The sequence below is a fragment of the Thermobia domestica genome, chromosome 3 (assembly GCF_964235325.1).
Source record: "Thermobia domestica chromosome 3, izTheDome1.hap1.1, whole genome shotgun sequence".
NCBI classification, from domain to species: domain Eukaryota; kingdom Metazoa; phylum Arthropoda; class Insecta; order Zygentoma; family Lepismatidae; genus Thermobia; species Thermobia domestica.
This window is the reverse complement of record NC_137456.1, coordinates 263,342,853-263,362,951: the sequence shown is the minus strand read 5'-3', so window position 1 is coordinate 263,362,951 and position 20,099 is coordinate 263,342,853. Positions and strand designations below refer to the sequence as shown.

At 33.4% G+C, this 20,099-nt stretch overlaps 1 protein-coding gene across 2 annotated transcripts in view; it reads left to right on the top strand.

The window, feature by feature from the left end:
* Positions 1-20,099, top strand: part of LOC145681633 (uncharacterized) — a 374,326-nt gene that overhangs the window by 100,329 nt on the left and 253,898 nt on the right. The window contains exon 2 of one of the 2 annotated variants that reach the window (XM_081753249.1): positions 16,252-16,346. In XM_081753249.1, coding sequence (XP_081609375.1) covers positions 16,266-16,346 — 81 coding nt within the window. In that variant the 5' untranslated portion in view covers positions 16,252-16,265. The remainder of the gene's footprint in view (positions 1-16,251; positions 16,347-20,099) is intronic. The other variant, XM_081753250.1, reaches the window with a different exon arrangement.

The following is a 20,099-nucleotide window of genomic DNA, read 5'->3' as shown; positions in this document are numbered from 1 at the left end:
AAAAAACTACGTAACATAGCAGGGGTGGACTCGTTCTCTTTTATGAGCACATTATGAACACAGCAGATACATAAGACTCGTTCCACCCCTATTTGAACAATGCACAGCTAATAAAAGAGTATGGCACATTTTTCAACCCTTATTTTAACATAACGAAACATAGCGAAGATTAAACATAGTCTATTTTAAGGGGTGTACTCGTTCTCTTTTATGATCACTTTTTCAACCCCTATTTTAACATAGCAGATAGTACATAAGACTATTTAACATAGCAGGAGTGTACTCGTTCCAACCCCTATTTTAACATAGACAGTGGACACATTATAGCAAAGATTACTGAACCGTTCACCCACGTTCTACAGATAGTCATTTTAAGGGGTGTATTCATTCTCTTTGATGATCACTTTTTCCACCCTTATTTGAACATAGCAAATTCATTCCACCCTAATTGAATATAGTCCATTTTTAAGGGTGTATTTATTCTCTTTTACGAGTATCGTTTCCAACCCCTATTCGAACACAGCAACAAACTAGAGAATAATGGAGATGTATTTGTTTCCTTTTTCACCCCTTATTTCCCACAGAGGCTACGGACATAGCAGATTACATAGCAAAGAATTCTTTTTACCTGGGTCTTATAGTTTATGTGGGATACGCCCTTTCTATAACAATTTTAACCGATTTGGATGAATCTCGGCATATGGGGTTTTTCGACCATGCTGATTACAAATATAATTTTTGTTTTTACCTGGGTTCTATAGTTTATGTGGCATACGCCGTTTCTATGACAATTTTAACAGATTTGGATGGAACTCGGCATATGGGGGTTTTCGAACATGCTGATTACGAATATTATATTTATTTTTACCTGGGTCTTATAGTTTATGTGGGATACGCCCTTTGTATGACACTTAAAACCCAATTACTCGTAAACGAAGCAACATATTGAGGTGATGTTTCCATATTTAGTAATTGGTCATCAGGTACTACAAGTTCCAAAAATAATGACCATCGAGGTCAAAGGTCAAAATACCTAAAACCTAATAACTCGAAAATGGATCCACATACTAAGGTGGTTTCCATATTTAGCAATTGGTCATGAACTACTAGAAGTTCCAAAAATAATGGTCATCGACGTCAAAGGTCAAAATACTTAAAACCTAATAACTCGAAAACAAAGCAACGTATTGAGGTGCAGTTTCCAAATCAAGTAATAAGTCATCAACTAGTACATGTTAAAAAAGTACTGACCATCGAGGTAAAAGGTCAATCTCTTAAATGGAGCAAGGTATTGAGGAGCTGTTTCCGAATCTAATAATTGGTCATCAACTACTACAAGTTTCAAAAATAATGGTCATCGAGGTCAAAGGTCAATCTTGTAAATGAAACCACATATTGAGATAACGTTTCCTCATTTAGTAAATTTGTGTGATCTATTCAATTTTGTACAAAGCAGAAAAAAGTGAAGAAGGAATAGATTTGAGTGGCTTTTTTACTTTTGTATTAATGAGAAAGAAGTCAATAGAACACAATTTTAACTAGCGCAGAATTCCTGTACCTTTTTGGGCTATTCAAATGGACTAACAAGAAAGAAAGTAAAAATATGTCATATTAACTAGCTGAGAATTATATGTCATCTTGTATTATTTAATTAAAACGAAGGGCTAAATTTGAGAAAGCGAACATGGACCGTTTTACGCAAATTTGGATAGAGTATTTATCTTTGTATGAACCAAAAAATGAAGAAGGTTCAATATTTCTGTACAATTTTGTACTACCCAAATAAACGAAATTTTATTTTTGTACCAATCACAAGAAAATCAAAGAAGGGTCATTTCAACTAGCTCAGCATTTTATAACTTTTTGTGCTATTCAAATAATAGAGGAAACAAATTTCAGTGGTCTATTTTATTTTTGTACCAATCAGAAGAAAAGCAAAGATATGTCATTTTAACTATTTAAACAAACGAAATTATACATTTGAATGACCTATTCAATTTTGTACCAACGAGAAATGCCATTTTGTACTAATCAAATAAAAAAAACGAGGAAGGATCATTTTAACTTACTCAGACTTTGTACTACTCCAATAAACGAAGGAATACCAACCAGAAAAAAAAGAAATGAAGATTAGGTGGATTATTTTCTTTTGTACCAACTAGAAAAGAGAAGAAGAGCTACTTTAACTAGCTCAGAATTTATGTAACTTTTGAACTACTTAAATGTTCTATTTTGTATCAATCAGAAAAACCCGAAGAAGGATCATTGTAACAAGTTCATAATTCCTGTAAGGAAAGAATAATTTTGATTTTCTACTTTTTATACCAAGATAAAAAATGAACTAGCTGAATATACGAAATAATAAATTTAAGTGACCTGTTCAATTTTGTACCAATGAGAAATGGCATTTCAACTGGTTCAGAATTTTACTACTCAAATAAACAATGGAGTATTTAGTTTTATATCACCGAGGAAAACAAAAAATTGTACCATTTTGGAGTATTCAAATAAACAAAGGACTTATAATTTATATATTTTTTAAAATATATAAAGATCTTTCTTACTAGCTGCGAATTTTATATTATTTTAAAATAGTCTAATAAACGAAGGCATAAATATGAGTGAGCTATTTAGCTTTGTACGAACCAGAAAAAAGTGAAGAAAGTTCATTTTATACCTTTTGGTGCAATTCAAATAATCGAGGGAATAAATTTGGGTGGTCTATTTTATTTTTGTACTCATTCGAAAAAAGCGAAGAAGGACCATTTTATACCTTTTTTGCCATTCCTATTTCCTTTTGTTCCAACGAGAACCATTTATAACAGGCTTAGATTTTTATACCTTTCTTGTAATATTTCTACCAACCAGAAAAAAGCTACAAAAATAAACAAAGGAATAAATTTATAATAACCAAAAAAAGCGAAGAAATGCCATTTTTAACTAGCTCAGAATTTCTAGACCATGTTGTAGTATTTAAAGAAACAAAGGGATAAATTTGAGTGGTTATTCAATTTTGTAGCAAGAAGAAAAAGGTAAGAACTAACATTTTGTACTAATCAAATAAATGAAGGAATAAATTTGGGTAGAATATTTAGTTTTGTACCAAGCAAAATAAGAAAAAGCAGTGAAGAACGAATAAAATTTGGATGGACTATTTTCTTATGTACCAACAAAAAAGAGAAACCGAAGGAGGAATAAATTTGGGTGACCTATTCAGTTTTGTACTACTAAAATAAACGAAGGAATACATATCCGTAAAATATTCTTTGATGTGTAAAGTTGGATCCACTCATCAGTATAGTAGTTAAAGGTAATTGCTTCCAATCTCGTAATACCCTGCAAAGGCTTGTCTGAACAATGAAAAAAATCAATTAGATAGTTACCCAAAAATTTGGCAAATAAATTTGTTGTAAATTTTAATGGAAGCACTCACGGAATCATCGTTGTTACAAATAGTGTTAATATTCTTGTCCTTCCATTCAAAAATTATAATACCTGCAAAATCTTGTATAATATTCTGTTTGTAGATGTAATGAAATTTTTCTATTGGCACATCTGCTAACTCCATCCTAGTACTTCTTACTTATATCTCTCAAATACTTTTGCACAATTTGTGGTACACCTCTTCCTCATTTAATTTAGCCTTAAATCTGAGAAATTAGATGGTATAAATGTGTTTGGAACATTGTCGCAGAATGGCGGTGTAACTGTTATCGGGTAAGTTTTTTCTTTACCTAATAAATCTCTCAGAGATCATTATTGCTGGTAGACTAGAAAATGTACACTACAATACACCTTTAAAACTCTTGTGCAATGTAACCTATTTAAAAACTACTCTCATTCGAAAAAGAAACTGCACTATTACATATTATTATTATATGATAAACACAGTGCAATACCGCTATTAATTGGAAATTCTTACACAATGTATCCTTCTTGTAATCGAAGTATAATGTAATACCACCTAAATTCTCTTAAGTCTACTCCAAATAAGCATAAGGGGAAAGTAGTATTTTTTGCCATAATGGATTATTCTGTATGTATAGCTTTATTGTGAGAAAAAACATTTGTTATTCTTTTCCACCAAGTTTCCAAATACTGCGAGGTCTAACAGATAGGTATCAGGAGATACCGTAAGAAGGCCAGTTTTACCACATCGTGTAAAGAAACCAAGTAAATCTGCAATCTGGATACTTGTCCTGAACTCGCACTCATGATTCCAAAACTGTAGTAGCTCATCCAAAGTGTCCTGTGTTCTCCCATATCGAAAGAAGCGATAATAGCGACCATTAAACAAATATCTATCCATCAAATAATTGTCTACCACATCGTTATAGTGGGCATTCTGTTCAACAAACATGGCTGTATACCATTATCCAACCGAAAATATCTAACCTACAATACTATGCCTTGGTACAAAACTAAATATTCTATCCCAATTTATAGCTTCATTTATTTGAATGTTTTTTTCTCGGTGGTATAAATAGTACAAAATACTTAGTTTTTTACAATGGTGCAAAACTAAATTCCTTCATTTTTCCCAGCTGGTACAAAAGAAAATATTCCATTCAAATTTTATTCATTCTTCACTCCTTTTTTGCCCGGTACAAAACTAAATTCCTTCGTTTATTTGAGTAGTGCATTTCTCTACATTTGTTTAAACAGCACACGATAATATAATAAAATGGTATATCTTCTTCGTACATATGACACTCAAATTTATTTATTCTTCCCTTTGACCTCTAAAATAATAATAATAATGATTTAAAATTTAATTATTCATTTTTTCACACTCTCTCTTTATCTCTACTTAATTAAAAAGACCTTCGTTTCTACTACTACAGTATTTACCCATATGGAACTGTCTCAAAATTATCTATTCGTTTTCTTTTACTAGCTGTAACCTCATAAATTTTAAGATATGGATAAATTTAACAGATGCTTATTGGGTCAATTTCCAAGTATCGAATTTCTATCCAGCAGGGGAATACAAATATTAATCTTGCTGCTCTTGGTTTAAAATGCATGCTGAAGACCTAAGAAGAAAGCATAACGGGTTTTACTGAATCGACGCCCTACTAGTGTGTTTCTAATTGTTAATCCTTTTAAGTCTACTCCAAATAAGCATAAGAAGAGAGTAGTATTTTTTGCCGCAGTGGTTTAATCCGTATGTATTCGAAAATGAAAGTCGCAAAAATTCCACATTGATCTACTCGAAGCAGGATTAGTTAAAATGAGCCTGCTTCAAATTTGTTCCTTCGTTACAAAAGACACATAAAATGATCTCTATTTGTAGAGCGCAAAAAGTAGCCGGAAAATCTGAATACAAAAGATAAAATTGTCTTTCTAAAAAAAGCCAAAAAATTTTCTGCTTAGTACAAAAACTGAATGGCTTACACAGATTTATACCTTTTTATATTTGAGTACTACAAAATTAAATAAAATGGCCCTTCTCCGTTTTCTTCTGTAGAACATTCAATTTTATTCCTTTGTTTATGTTAGTAGTACAAAACTGAATAGGTCACCCAAATGTATTCCTCCTTCGGTTTCTCTTTTTTGTTGGTACATAAGAAAATAGTCCATCCAAATTTTATTCGTTCTTCACTGCTTTTCTTATTTTGCTTGGTACAAAACTAAATATTCTACCCAAATTTATTCCTTCATTTATTTGATTAGTACAAAATGTTATTTCTTTCCTTTTTCTTCTTGCTACAAAACTGAATAACCACTCAAATTTATCCCTTTGTTTGTTTAAATAGTACAACATGGTCTAGAATTTCTGAGCTAGTTAAAAATGGCATTTCTTCGCTTTTTTGTGGTTAGTACAAATTTATTCCTTTGTTTATTTGTGTAGCTTTTTTCTGTTTGGTAGAAATATTACAAAAGGCATAAAAATCTAAGCCTGTTATAAATGGATCTCGTTGGAACAAAAGGAAATAGGAATGGCAAAAAAGGTATAAAATGGTCCTTCTTCGCTTTTTTCGAATGAGTACAAAAATAAAATAGACCACCCAAATTTATTCCCTCGATTACTTGAATTGCACCAAAAGGTATAAAATGAACCTTCTTCACTTTTTTCTGGTTCGTACAAAGCTAAATAGCTCACTCATATATATGCCTTCGTTTATGAGACTAGTTTAAAATAATATAAAATTCGCAGCTGGTAAAAATAGTCTTTTTTTGCTTTTTCTGGTCAATATAAATTTATTTCTTTGTTTGTTGAAATAATACAAAATGGTATAAAATACTCAGCTAGCTAAGAATATCCTGCTTCGGTTTTTTTAAATTAATTAGCTCACTCAAATGCATTACTTCGCTTAATTGATTTTGTGTTGACACAAATTATAAGTCCTTTGTTTATTTGAATACTCCAAAATGGTACAATTTTTTGTTTTTCTCGGTGATATAAAACTAAATACTCCATTGTTTATTTGAGTAGTAAAATTCTGAGCCAGTTGAAATGTCATTTCTCATTGGTACAAAATTGAATAGGTCACTTAAATTTATTATTTCGTATATTCAGCTAGTTCATTTTATCTCTTGGTATAAAAAGTAGAACATCAAAATTATTCTATCCTTACAGGAATTATGAACTTGTTACAATGATCTTTCTTCGGGTTTTTCTGATTGATACAAAATAGAACATTTAAGTAGTTCAAAAGTTACATAAATTCTGAGCTAGTTAAAGTAGCTCATCTTCTCTTTTCTAGTTGGTACAAAAGAAAATAATCCACCTAATCTTCACTTATTTTTTTCTGGTTGGTATTCCTTCGTTTATTGGAGTAGTACGAAGCCTGAGTGTTAAAATGATCCTGCTTCGGTTTTTTTATTTGATTAGTACAAAATGGCATTTCTCGTTGGTATAAAATTGAATAGGTCATTCAAATGTATAATTTCGTTTGTTTAAATAGTTAAAATGACATATCTTTGCTTTTCTTCTGATTGGTACAAAAATAAAATAGACCACTGAAATTTGTTTCCTCTATTATTTGAATAGCACAAAAAGTTATAAAATGCTGAGCTAGTTGAAATGACTCTTCTTTGATTTTCTTGTGATTGGTACAAAACTAAAATTTCGTTTATTTGGGTAGTACAAAATTGTACAGAAATATTGAACCTTCTTCATTTTTTTGGTTCATACAAAGATAAATACTCTATCCAAATTTGAGTAAAATGGTCCATGTTCTCTTTCTCAAATTTAGCCTTTTGTTTTGTTTAAATAATACAAGATGGCATATAATTCTCAGCTAGTTAATATGACATATTTTTACTTTCTTTCTTGTTAGTCCATTTGAATAGCCCAAAAAGGTACAGGAATTCTGCGCTAGTTAAAATTGTGTTCCTTTGATTTCTTTCCCATTAATACATAAGTAAATAAGCCACTCAAATTTATTCCTTCTTCACTTTTTTCTGCTTCGTACAAAATTGACTAGATCACACAAATTTACTAAATGAGGAAACGTTATCTCAATATGTGGTTTCATTTACAAGATTGACCTTTGACCTCGATGACCATTATTTTTGAAACTTGTAGTAGTTGATGACCAATTACTAGATTTGGAAACAGCACTTCAATACGTTGCTCATTTAAGAGATTGACCTTTGTTCTTGATGGTCAGTGCTTCTTTTAACATGTACTAGTTGATGACTTATTACTAGATTTGGAAACAGCACCTCAATACGTTGCTTCGTTTCCGAGTTATAAGGTTTTAAGTATTTTGACCTTTAACCTCGATGACCATTTTTTTGGGTAGTTGGTGAACTATTACTAAATGTGGAAACACCATCTCAATAAGTTGCTTTGTTTTCGAATTATTAGGTTTTAAGTATTTTGACCTTTGACCTCGATGACCATTATTTTTTGAAACTTGTAGTAGTTCATGACCAATTACTAAATATATAAACAGCACCTCAGTATGTGGATCCATTTTCGAGTTATTAGGTTTTAAGTATTTTGACCTTTGACTTCGATGGTCATTATTTTTGGAACTTGTAGTACCTGATGACCAATTACTAAATGTAGAAACAGCACCTCAATATTTTGCTTCGTTTACGAGTAATTGGGTTTCAAGTGTCAGACAAAGGGCGTATCCACTTAAACTGTAAGACCCAGGTAAATATAAATACAATATTCGTAATCTGCATGTCCGAAAACCCCTATACGCCGAGTTTCATCCAAATCGGTTGAAAATGTCATAGAAAGGGCGTATGCCACACAAACTATAGAATCCAGGTAAAAAAATATGATATTCGTAATCAGCATGGTCGAAAACCCCCATATGCCGAGGTTCATCCAAATCGGTTAAAGTTGTTATAAAAAGGGCGTATCCCACATAAACTATAAGACCCAGGTAAAAAGAATTCTTTGTTATGTAATCTGCTATGTCCCTAGCCTCTGTGAGAAATAGGGGTTAAAAAAGGGAACAAGTACATCCCCATTATTCTCTAGTTTGTTGCTGTGTTCGAATAGGGGTTGGAAACGATACTCATAAAAGAGAATAAATACACCCTTAAAATGGACTATCTTCAATTAGGGGTGGAATGAATTTTTTATGTTCAAATAAGGGTGGAAAAGTGATCATCAAAGAGAATGAATATACCCCTTAAAATGACTATCTGTAGAACGTGGGTGAACGGTTCAGTAATCTTTGCTTTAATGTGCTCAATGTCTATGTTAAAATAGGGGTTGGAACGAGTACACTCCTGCTATGTTAAATAGTCTTATGTACTATCTGCTATGTTAAAATAGGGGTTGAAAAAGTGATCATAAAAGAGAACGAGTACACCCCTTAAAATAGACTATGTTTAATCTTCGCTATGTTTCGTTATGTTAAAATAAGGGTTAAAAAATGTGCCATACTCTTTTATTAGCTGTGCATTGTTCAAATAGGGGTGGAACGAGTCTTATGTATCTGCTGTGTGTTCATAATGTGCTCATAAAAGAGAACGAGTCCACCCCTGCTATGTTACGTAGTTTTTTTCTATGTGTTCGTAGTCTCAGTGTAATTTCTGCTATGGTAAAATAAGGGGTGGAAAAGTGATCATAAAAGAGAACGAATACACCCCTAAAAATGTTCATAAAAGGGAATGAATCTTATGTATGATTTGCTCTGCTATGTGTTCGTAATTTCTGCTATGTTAAAATAAGGGTTGAACTGAGTACACCACTGCTATGTTAAATAGTCTTATGTACTATCTGCTATGTTAAAATAGGGGTTGAAAAACTGATCATAAAAGAGAACGAATACACCCTTGCTATGTTACGTAGTCTTATGCTCTTATATGTGTTCGTAGGGGAATGAATATTATTTATTCTCTGCTATGTTAAAATAGGGGTTGGAAAATAAGCCATACTCTTGCATTAGCTCTGCTATGTTTAAATAGGGGTTGAAAAATATGCTCATAAAAGAGAACGAGTACACCCTTGTTATGTTCCGTACTCTTATGTGTTATCTGTTCTGGTGTGTGTTACGTAGCCTTATGTGTTATCTGCTCTTCTATGTGTTCGTAAGGGTTGAAAAATATGCTCATAAAAGAGAACGAGTACACCCTTGTTATGTTACGTGTTACGTAGGGGTTGAAAAATATGCTCATAAAAGGGAACGAGTTCACCCCTTAAAAAGTGGTTATAAAAGAGAACGAGTACACCCCCTAAAAGGTGCTCATAAAAGGGAACAAATTCACCCTTAAAAAGGAGGTCGTTAGAGACCGTGGGTTCACGGTGTACGGTGTTCAATTTCCCAGGGGTTCGTGAGTTGTTCTATGTTGTCCGAAGCTGTCCGAGGCTGGCCCAGATCGATCCATTAACTACTAGTTAGTTACATTAGCTACATATCATATGAACAAACATTAATAATAATACTTGTCAAACGCAATAACATTATTACTTGACTTCCTACGACAAAGGAACCTATTACCTTTAATTCATCGATAAAATGAATTGACTATTTTAATTTGTTGAAAAGTAATAGCTTTGAAAGTTTTACGCGTAGTGAGTGTTTTTCCGATAATTTATTAAACAGTCCAAAAAACGCTACCCCTTGTGACACTTAAATTTAAATAGCTGCGTCATTTTTATGATCTACTTAAGATATTGGTAACGATAGAAATGTAAGTTTACGCTCTTTTAATTAGTTTTGATTGCGGTTTCATATTTTTAACAACTACATAGTTATTTGTCATGAAATGAAGAAAGAGAAACGAGTAAAACTAATTTTTCGTCCAAATAACGTTGTGTTTAAATATAATGAGTTGTGTTACTTCTACTGTCAATTATCTTTAATTTGGTACAAAAGCGAATTTTCTACCTTGTTTCTGTGAGAAGATATTTCAGTTCAAATAAAATTTGGTACTTGCGTGTGGGCGCGATTTTGAATATTGAATTTCACAATGAAGGTCACTGTTGTGGAAGTGTTGCCTTCGATTTTTCTCATTAATTGATCACCCTCTAACATGTTCTGAAGAGATCTGCTGACATCCCCGACTTTTCTACAGCTCTTATGGACAGAGCGTGGATTAGGAATCTATATTATGCAGCGTGATTCAAAACGGTATGAACGATTACAACTCGTTATAACTTTTTATTAATCATTCAAATAGCTTCAAACCTTACAGTTAAGTGCTAAAACTCTCCAAGTTTTTGTGATAAGTAAATGAAAATAGTACGTCAGAAATGTTCTATGTTTGCCCCCTTTGTTACCCTGCATACATATTTTCGGTTTTCCAATTCCGCCCAGGCCCGTTCCAACATGTTTGCATCAACAGTTTGCACTGCAGCAGTGATGCCCTCTTTCAGTTCACTCACATCTTGGGTTAGAGGGGGTTTGTAGACAATGTCTCTTAGATGTCCCCACAGAAAAAAAATCACAGGGGGTTAAGTCCAGTGATCTTGTTGTCTAACGTAGAAGCTGATGATCATTTTTACCTGATCGTCGAATCCAGCGGTGTGGCAGTCTGTTGTTGAGAAAATTTCTGATGAAAGTGACCTGGAACTCCATCCAATTCATAGATGATGTTTGCACTGTCATGTTTCAGCTGTCACATAAACCACGCAGGAAGCATTTGTAGAAATGTTTGTCCAGTCACAGTTTCTTCGTCAAAGAAGTACGGACCGTAAACTTTTGAAGATGAAATTGCAGAAAACACATTCGTCTTTGCTGAAACACGCACAATTTCACAAATTTGGTGACGCTTCTCAGTTCCCCAAATGCAAAAGTTTTGCTTATTCACTCGTCATGTCACAGGGAACTTAGCCTCATCACTGAAACAAAGTTTGTCCAAAAAGTCATCATTAACACTGCGAAACTGTTGAAATGACTCAAAAAAGTCTTGCAACACGTGTGATTATTAGGTGTTAAGTGTTGTAACAACTACACTCGATATGGATAATTTTTTAAATGTTTACATACTACACGCCAAACAGTTGTTTGAGTCATTTGAAGCTCTTTGGTAACTCTCCTTCATGACTTTTGTATGCTGCGTTGAAAACTGGTTCAAACCCTTTCGACATCTGCCTCAGAAGTGGACGGCCTACCGGGCGATTTTTCTTAACAAATGCATCCCGTTCTGTTGAATTTGTCATGCCCCTTAAGTATGGAGTTCTTTGATTGTGGATCTTTATGAAATTTTGTGCGGAAATCGGGTTGAACACTAACAACAGACCGACAAATGTGAAAGTGTAAAACACAAAATGCTCTATCTGCACCACAGGCAGTCATCTTGGAACTAATAACTCTGCCACCTAGCGGAATAATTTTAAACTAACACGCTCGTTCCAAACAAAACTTTAGGATAATATAGAAAGTATTTCCATAGAGATTTCACTGTTGATGTAGTATTATAACTTATAGAACATTTCCTTATCGTTCACATCATTTTGAATCAAGATGTATTAGACATGGGGAAGAGAAAAGCCACTGGGAAGGTTCTAAAGCGGAAAGCCCTCAAACATAAGTTAGTAGCCAGGTTTGAAACTTACTTTACCACAGCTCAATAACTAATTCACACATTATTGTCGAGCCAGCAATAGCGTGTCAAGGCCGGTTAGTAGCAGTGTTGCCAACAACCTCTGGAGAAACTAGGCTAGATGGGTTTCATAAATAAGCCTTTTTTACGCAAAAAAGGGGCTAGATTTTGAAGTGTTAACCTATAACCCACATTTTATATTTTAAACCCCTTTTCTGTGAGTAGCACTATAAGTGAGTTAAAGTAAAATTTGGAATGTTGAATTTTATTCGCTGAAATGAAATGAAATTAAAGCTAAAGTATTACGTCCAACGGTTATGGCGGCAAGGCTAAAGGAGATGGTAATGATGAGAAATGAATGAAATGGAGAAATAGAAAGTGAGAGGAAACGGGAGAACCCCGAGAAAACCCACGCAAACAGTTTTTGTCACCACAAAACTCACTTGGTGGGAGCTAGGATCGAACGAAGGACCCCATGAACAATCTCCCATTGAGCCACCGCGGCTCCCTTATTCGCTGAAGACTAACAGCAACATACATGACTTTAAATTACAATAAAATCCATCAACGACTCATCTGATTTGTTACCGTCAACAGCCCAGCTAGCAGAGGTGCTGGAACTGATGCGCCATCTTTGGATTGTGAATCGGCTGTGTTTATGTAGACTGCTATTGTCCCAATTTTCAGTAGTACTTCTTTCGGCAGATCATAGTTCTTACAAACACTTCCTATCTCTGTGCACTCACATGGATCATCATGATTTCATTGAGAGTTTTCAAGCTAATTAGATATCCTATTTGTATTCTTTAATAAATAAAATCTCTGGGGCTTAAAGAACAAAACATTTTACTATATTTATATTAGGAAACTTTAATTCTTGCAATGAAATGGGAAAATGAAAATAATTAAAAAATAACAAAATGGTCTATTACGGGAGAGACATTACAATTGTTTCTGAGTCGATAAGAATTAAGTAGTTGTAAATGTATGGTTGGAGAGAGAGAAGAAGAATGTAGAACTAGTGTTTGTTGCGTAATAAAACACCCTCCGTTAGAGAAATAATTTAATACGGTATAATATAATGACAAATAGGCTATTTTTAAAACAATTACACTACATTTTCACGGAAAAATATTTTTTAGAATTAATTTAACGGTTAATAGAAAAGCCAAACATGGTGAAGGAGTTTCATAAAATAAGCTATATTTAAGACTATAATCATTTCGTAGATTTTTATGGCTAAATGCATCTCCAAATAGACTAGATTTAGCCAGAAATAGGCTAAATTGGCATCACTGGTTAGTAGCCCCGCAAGGCATGTTGTTTTGTACCTTTAAAGCGACTGAATGGAGAAGGGGGCAAGGCATTTCCCGAAAACTTGCATACCACGGAAGTACTTTCGTACCGTGACACCACGGCGTGCTTTGAATTGAAGTATACGTCCTTTTTGTAACATCAGGATGAACTAACGTGGGTCAGTCAACTATACCCTTCTACAGCATGTAATAGTATTACTGGATTTATTACTTCAATGTGCAAGATCCTAGAACACTGGCTCCTAGAACACTCCTTCACCCGCTATCGCTCCCTCGCGGTAACACTATGTGAATTGACCTTTGGTACAGAAAGTAACCAACCAAACCCAAATGAGGCAAGCGTTCCACAACATTCACACTTCAATCGAAGATTCCTGATAGCAATGCACATATCACATTCTATTTGTTCTGATATTTTTACATGTTATATAAATTTTGGGATGGCATTTAGAATCTCCTGAACTCATTTCATGGCTCCAGAAACGAGTACCTTGTTTTTGTCTAAATTGTTAACAAGAAAGAGAACAACGAACCCTACAGGGCTTCTAACCCTTTCGCTCGCACAGCTATATTTTGTGAAGTAACAGTAGAGATCTTACATATGCAAGAGTGAGGGACAAAAAGATGCCCTAAAATTTGCAATGGGATCCGAAAATGTTTCCCGTAGCATACAAACACTTCCTGAAAGAACCATCGAACACTGAGCGGTTTCAGCAAGCTCAAAGCATAATTACATAGAAAGCCTAACACATTATCCTAGAAATAATACTATACTGTTTGCGTAAAGGAACATAGGGTTCATGCATACATACCTTCAAATCGAGTAAGTTTTCCAAACCCATGCGTGTCATAATATGTCCCCAATCCTTTATAGGAGAGAGGAGTAAACAAATACATTATCAATATGGCAGTTCTGAAATTTTATGTAAGCGCCGTATCGCTTCCACGACTATGCGCATATCGTGTTCATGATTAAAAAATTATGATTCATTTCACAATACTAAGTATTGTAAGCAATTTATTGTTACAAGAGAAATACTTGTTTGTATAACCATAAAATAAATAACTGAATTTTATGTTTTCCACAACTATCTCGTTATGATTATGATTACAACGCAAAATTCAGTTACAACAAAAAATTATAATTTGCACAGCTTTATTCTTCCTCTTATTACAATCCAATTTTCAACTACATTTTTATTGTACGTGCAACTCAACCTGCTTTTTCAGTACACTCATGAGCTATGCCAGCATTTCATATTAAAGTATATGCTGTTCAAGGACGCCTAATGTCCGTCGCAGCAAATGTCGGTCGTATTCTTTGGTCAATGTTCAGAAATTTGTGGTGCAAACCACATAATTAGAGAAATTGTTTCCGAAGCCTTTCCTCATTCAGTATTCATTTCGTGAGTAATAAAAATAAAACAGAAACTTTCATCGGATGGATGAAAGTAAGCAGTGGTCTCTAAAACAAAAGATAAGAAAATAACAATTAATTCACATTGGAAAAATTAGTTAACTTTTAAAATAAGTATGTCAGCTTAAGTGACTATTTAATAGTATTCTTCTATTCGTCAAATATCTCTCTTAAAATGACTCATATTATACTTTATACTTTACTTATGCTACCTGTTATTTGCATCCGCCATATATTATAACTCAGACAGCCCACAATCCTAAATAGACAACGGCAATATTAAAAAGAAAAACTATAAACTGAAATTTTCATGTCCCTGTTCTTAATACCGTGACACTTCTAGCATTAGCGGTGAATGTAAAGACCAACGAGGGATTTATTTAAACTTAACACTTGTTTGTCCGTCTAGGTTTGTATGGCCAGAAGTGTACCATGGCCCCAAAATATGTCCTTTCAAGAACATTTTTTATTTTGAGGACAGAAAATTTTCCAACAAGGTAAGTCTAATAAGAAAAGCTGAAAGCATATAGAGTAATCACGTTGAAAATGGGCCAATATTCTACTTGGATCAAACAAATATTGTTGTCTCTGATCTGCTTTCTATTGCTTTTGACAAAAAATGTTTGAATTTACTCATTAACAGTTCCCTATTAACAGTGCAGTGAACATGTCTTGTAATTATTTCTACCCCCTCTATTTTTTACTTCAATTTATTTGTTTCAGTGTTGATCGTGTACAGATTCAATGTTCTCAATGGTTAATATAATTGTAAATTATACTGGTTGCGCCTCGCCTTCACATCATTCTTTTCCTCTCCCGAAATCAGCAAATTGCTCCTCGATTATGTTGTATGAATGACTCTCTTCACATGTAATATTATATTTCCAGTTAAAATGTATGACATTCTTCGTGATAGAAAAAAAGTTCTGTTTTCTAATGATTTCAAACTTTGCAAACTGAATTCCGTATTGCTACATTGCAATCACTTACTAAATATCAATAATGCAAGAAGCATTCAAAGTGCAGCAGGCTTCTGAAACTTGCATATTTGGATAGGGCGCATACTAGTTCCTAAGTGAGGTATTGGCCCGAATATGTCCATAGATTTGGAGTTATGCAGTTTAAATTTCATTTTTCCATCTTCTTGTCAGTGTATAATTTTGAAAGAAATATTTCTGGTGTCAGAAATCACTTCCCAAACGTTACCGTTGCTGTTTTCAAACCCCATATATATATATATATATATATATATATATATATATATATATATATATATATATATATATATATAATTTGTGCTAATCTCTCTACTTTATACTCTGTTATGCCTGAAACGTTTCAAATTTCCTCATAATGAAGAAGTTACCATGAATTGGTAATGCTTCTTTCTTCTAAACGCTATAGTCATATTGTAGACAGAACTGTATTGAGTTGGAAAGTCTAGTGAGTGTAAAGCTTTCACTTATTCATAGTTAAGACAACGTAGATATTTTTTCTGCAAATATTTCTGAAATTGGTTTCACTTTACTTAAAAGAGAGTAATTTTATTTTCAGAGTAGAAAGGAGACATGGCGTGGTATACCGTACGAAAGTCTTGCTGTCTCTGTTCACTGGAAACTGGAACAATCACTATTGGAATCATCTATTTGGTAGGTATTCTTTTACTTTGCTGACCGTGATTTACTATAAACATTTTAACAAGACGAGCTGCAAATCTTACTGTAATTATAGCGGAATTATTTTTTGTAATTATTATATATATTAACATTCATATGATAAAATATCTATTTGAGTATTTCCTTCCGAATATATAGTTATAATACGCGTCATCAGCGTGTGTGACCAGAATGCGATTCCCGGAAAGAGCTCGTGCCTTTCGAGTCCCATGCTGTACACTAGGTCTAGGTCTCATGTAGCATTGATACTTAACTGGGCGCTTATCGCAAAGTTAACATATTATGAGATTTCCATGAGACAAACTCAAAAAATAGAGCCAAGTATTTAAATGAAATAGAGAAATAACTTGGCTAAACCAAGTCCTAATGAAGTAAAATCGGAATGAGCTGTAAATTCTTAAAAATACGTATGTACTAAAGTTGTTTCAAAATATCTGATTTTTTTTAAAAAAAAATATTACGCTCCAGGATTTCTCTAAAAATAGGTTCAATAAGAGATTCAATAATAACATTTTTGAGTAAATCTTAAATTCAACTTTATTATCTGGAAGAATCAAGCCTAAAAACTATATCTGCAGGTAAGCCATTTTTGTTTTCTTGCGATCTGTGAAAGGAGGAAGAATGATATTAGATGTGAATATATTTCAGTTTCCCCATTAGTGTTTCCAAATACAAACTGTATTCAGTGGTTCTAAGTTTTTTTCAATTACCGTAGTTACAATAATATAAGTTCTTTATTGCATTGTAATTATCTGGGAAAGTTTCGTTCTAATTTATAGGCAAATAATCTATCTATCTATCTATCTATCTATCTATCTATCTATCTATCTATCTATCTATCTATCTATCTATCTATCTATCTATCTATCTATCTATCTATCTATCTATTTATCTATCTATCTATCTATCTATCTATCTATCTATCTATCTATCTATCAATCTATATATATAATAAGACTTTGTCCCATATAGGTTGTAGATAGAGCGTTAATAAAAATACTGTCCGGAATCGACTCCAACTGAAGGCTTTTTAAATTAAAATTTTCTCTATAAAAGTATTTTTACAAAATACTATACAGATAATATTTCTAAGTTTGAAAAGTTAGATACAGGTAGTCTTTGACCAAGAGGTCACAGACAGGATCTGTACAGAATTCCGAAGCATGCTAAGCAGAGTGGCGTTAGGGACCCAATGCTCCGTGGCAAGCAGGGGGATGTTTGGTTGGCCTACAGAGACAAGATGCAGGCTAAGCGGCAGTGGTTGGGATTCCCGACAGAGCCCTGAAGCAGGCTAAGCCAGGACAAAGAATAGGCACAGTCCCGAAGCAGACCACAAGCCTTGGCTTAGGTTACCCCTAATGTTCCGTGGAAAACAGTAGGAGGGACACCAGATAACTGGTACCTAGTTGCAGTTTTCCACCAAATTTATAGGGGTCCTCGGGTGGCGTTGTTGCAGCTGCTCCGATGTCATCATCTACTCCGTGGAAGGAACCACAAGTCCGTCATCTACAGGTGATTGTGAATCTATCTGATGTGTAGAATCCTCTTGCTAAACCATGTGTTGGTGTTTGTAAACACTGGTGTAAAGAGTTGTCTATATATAACACAACGTGGGGCATTACACCACCTGGCTTGTTTAAAAAATAAGTCGAAGGGTTATGTTTCTTATTGTGGGGCTTGACAACACTATCGAATCACACACAATAAATCACTAAAAACTCTTATAACACTGAAAAAATACTTTTTCGGTGCACTATTAAGGCAGAGGAAGAAAGCACTAAATATTTTCTTCCTAAACACAGTCAGGATAGGTGTATATTACATGTCATTTCATTTCTGTAAATGTAGGGCTGTTTTAAGCTTTGGCGTTAATATACATATATGATCTCACTTATGGAGAGGGGTGATGAAGTCTGTAAAATCGTTTGCCCTTTTGCTGTATGAGTGGTACATAATGTGTGTCTTGGAATTGGTGGAGATATATCTAAACGATGTCTTTTGGATATTACGCATATGCAAATGAAATATCTAATCTTGTATATAAATATTGTAAGTATCCTGTAAGTCTAAACAAAAGAAATTTAAAAGTTTTACAAGGGAGAAGTTTGTCTGATTGTTGGCAAAATACTGGGAGAGAACAAGTGAATGAAACTGTATTACTTATGTCAAGTTGTAGTAACAATCAAAGCATTGATGACTCTTTAGTGACGAGGGTATCTTATAAATATTTGATGCAGTTTCATATTTGAAGATTCCTCCATCAATATAAAATGTTCATCTAGTACTATTATCACTTTTATGGATACAATGACAGTAGATGAAAACGTAAGTAACCCTTATATGCATACCGTAACACATGTAAGTTAATTAGTTAATAAGCTCACACACACATCACATATCAAGTTACGTTTTGGGTTGAGCAATAAGGGAGTAAGTAGTTTGCTGGCTTGCAGCATCTATAAGTTGTCTTAAAGTTCAGATAAAAATTGCAAATGGCTAAGGATAGTCAACTACTTATGTAATAAATTCAACACTTAATAATTTATAAATTTATTAAATTATTAATTATTAATTAATAAATCATTAATTAATAAAATTATTAATTAATAATTAATAAATTAACAAGTAATTGTATGAAAATTACGACTTGCCAAATGACCTTGTAAAAGAGTCAAAAAACGATGGCTCGAAAGCGGTTGGTAAAACAATTTACAAGTATTTTCAAATAGCTTATATTTGCAAAATAATGGCCACATTGTCAAATAAGTTAAAACTTTTAGGGACAACTTGATGCCAAGTTTAATGAAATGCAAACACAACAAGATTGGAAGTATCTAAATCAACAATGTAACGGTTGGAGTAATGTTCATAATGAGGGAATAATAAACTTTAATATTACAACCCCCATCCAATACTTGTTCATTTTATCAACACGGAAGGTAACCGTCACCCTGCTGAATGCATTATAGATAAGTATTTGATGTCATTGAAAAATACGACCCCAGCAAGTTCTTTGTTCTAATTTGTGATGATGCAGCAAATATGTAGAAGGGTTTTCAATAGTCCAAGAAAAGTATCTCCATTTGCAACGTTGTCACGTAAAACACACACGTTTAACCTTGTCTGTAGTAGAATAATTTACTTATGAAACATTAAGGAAATGTACAGTTTATTTTTAATTAACTTTGTCTGCAGTGATATGAAGTTTTCTTCAATTTCCTCACTTATGGCAAATGTTGTACACGTTATTAAAATTGTTAAAAATAGTCAGGTATTGAATGCCTTTTCATGCAATTAATAATGAGAAAAACATTCACACTTCTCTTCCTCTTCCATGTAAAACCCGCTGAGGAAGCTATTTACAATCTCTTGAAAGTCTGAAGCTACAAAATCACTATACATAATCTAGCTGTTCATGAAACCACTGCAAGATATACAGCATTTATCAAAGACCATAAAACAAGGTTGCTAGAAAATGAAATTTTCTGGGTGACAATTGAAAAGCTAATAATGTTTTTAAGCCAAAAGTCTCCTGGATAAATATATTAGAATCTGATGAATGTAACATACACCTGCTCTCAAAGAAATCGAAAAACAACTAAGAAAGGCTGTACCCGAATTCGCATTGTCCAAAGCAGACGAAACAAATATTCTTAATAATTTCGAAAGCAGAAAAGTTACAGCACTTCAGCCGATTCACTATACCAGAGCCATCCATCATCACAG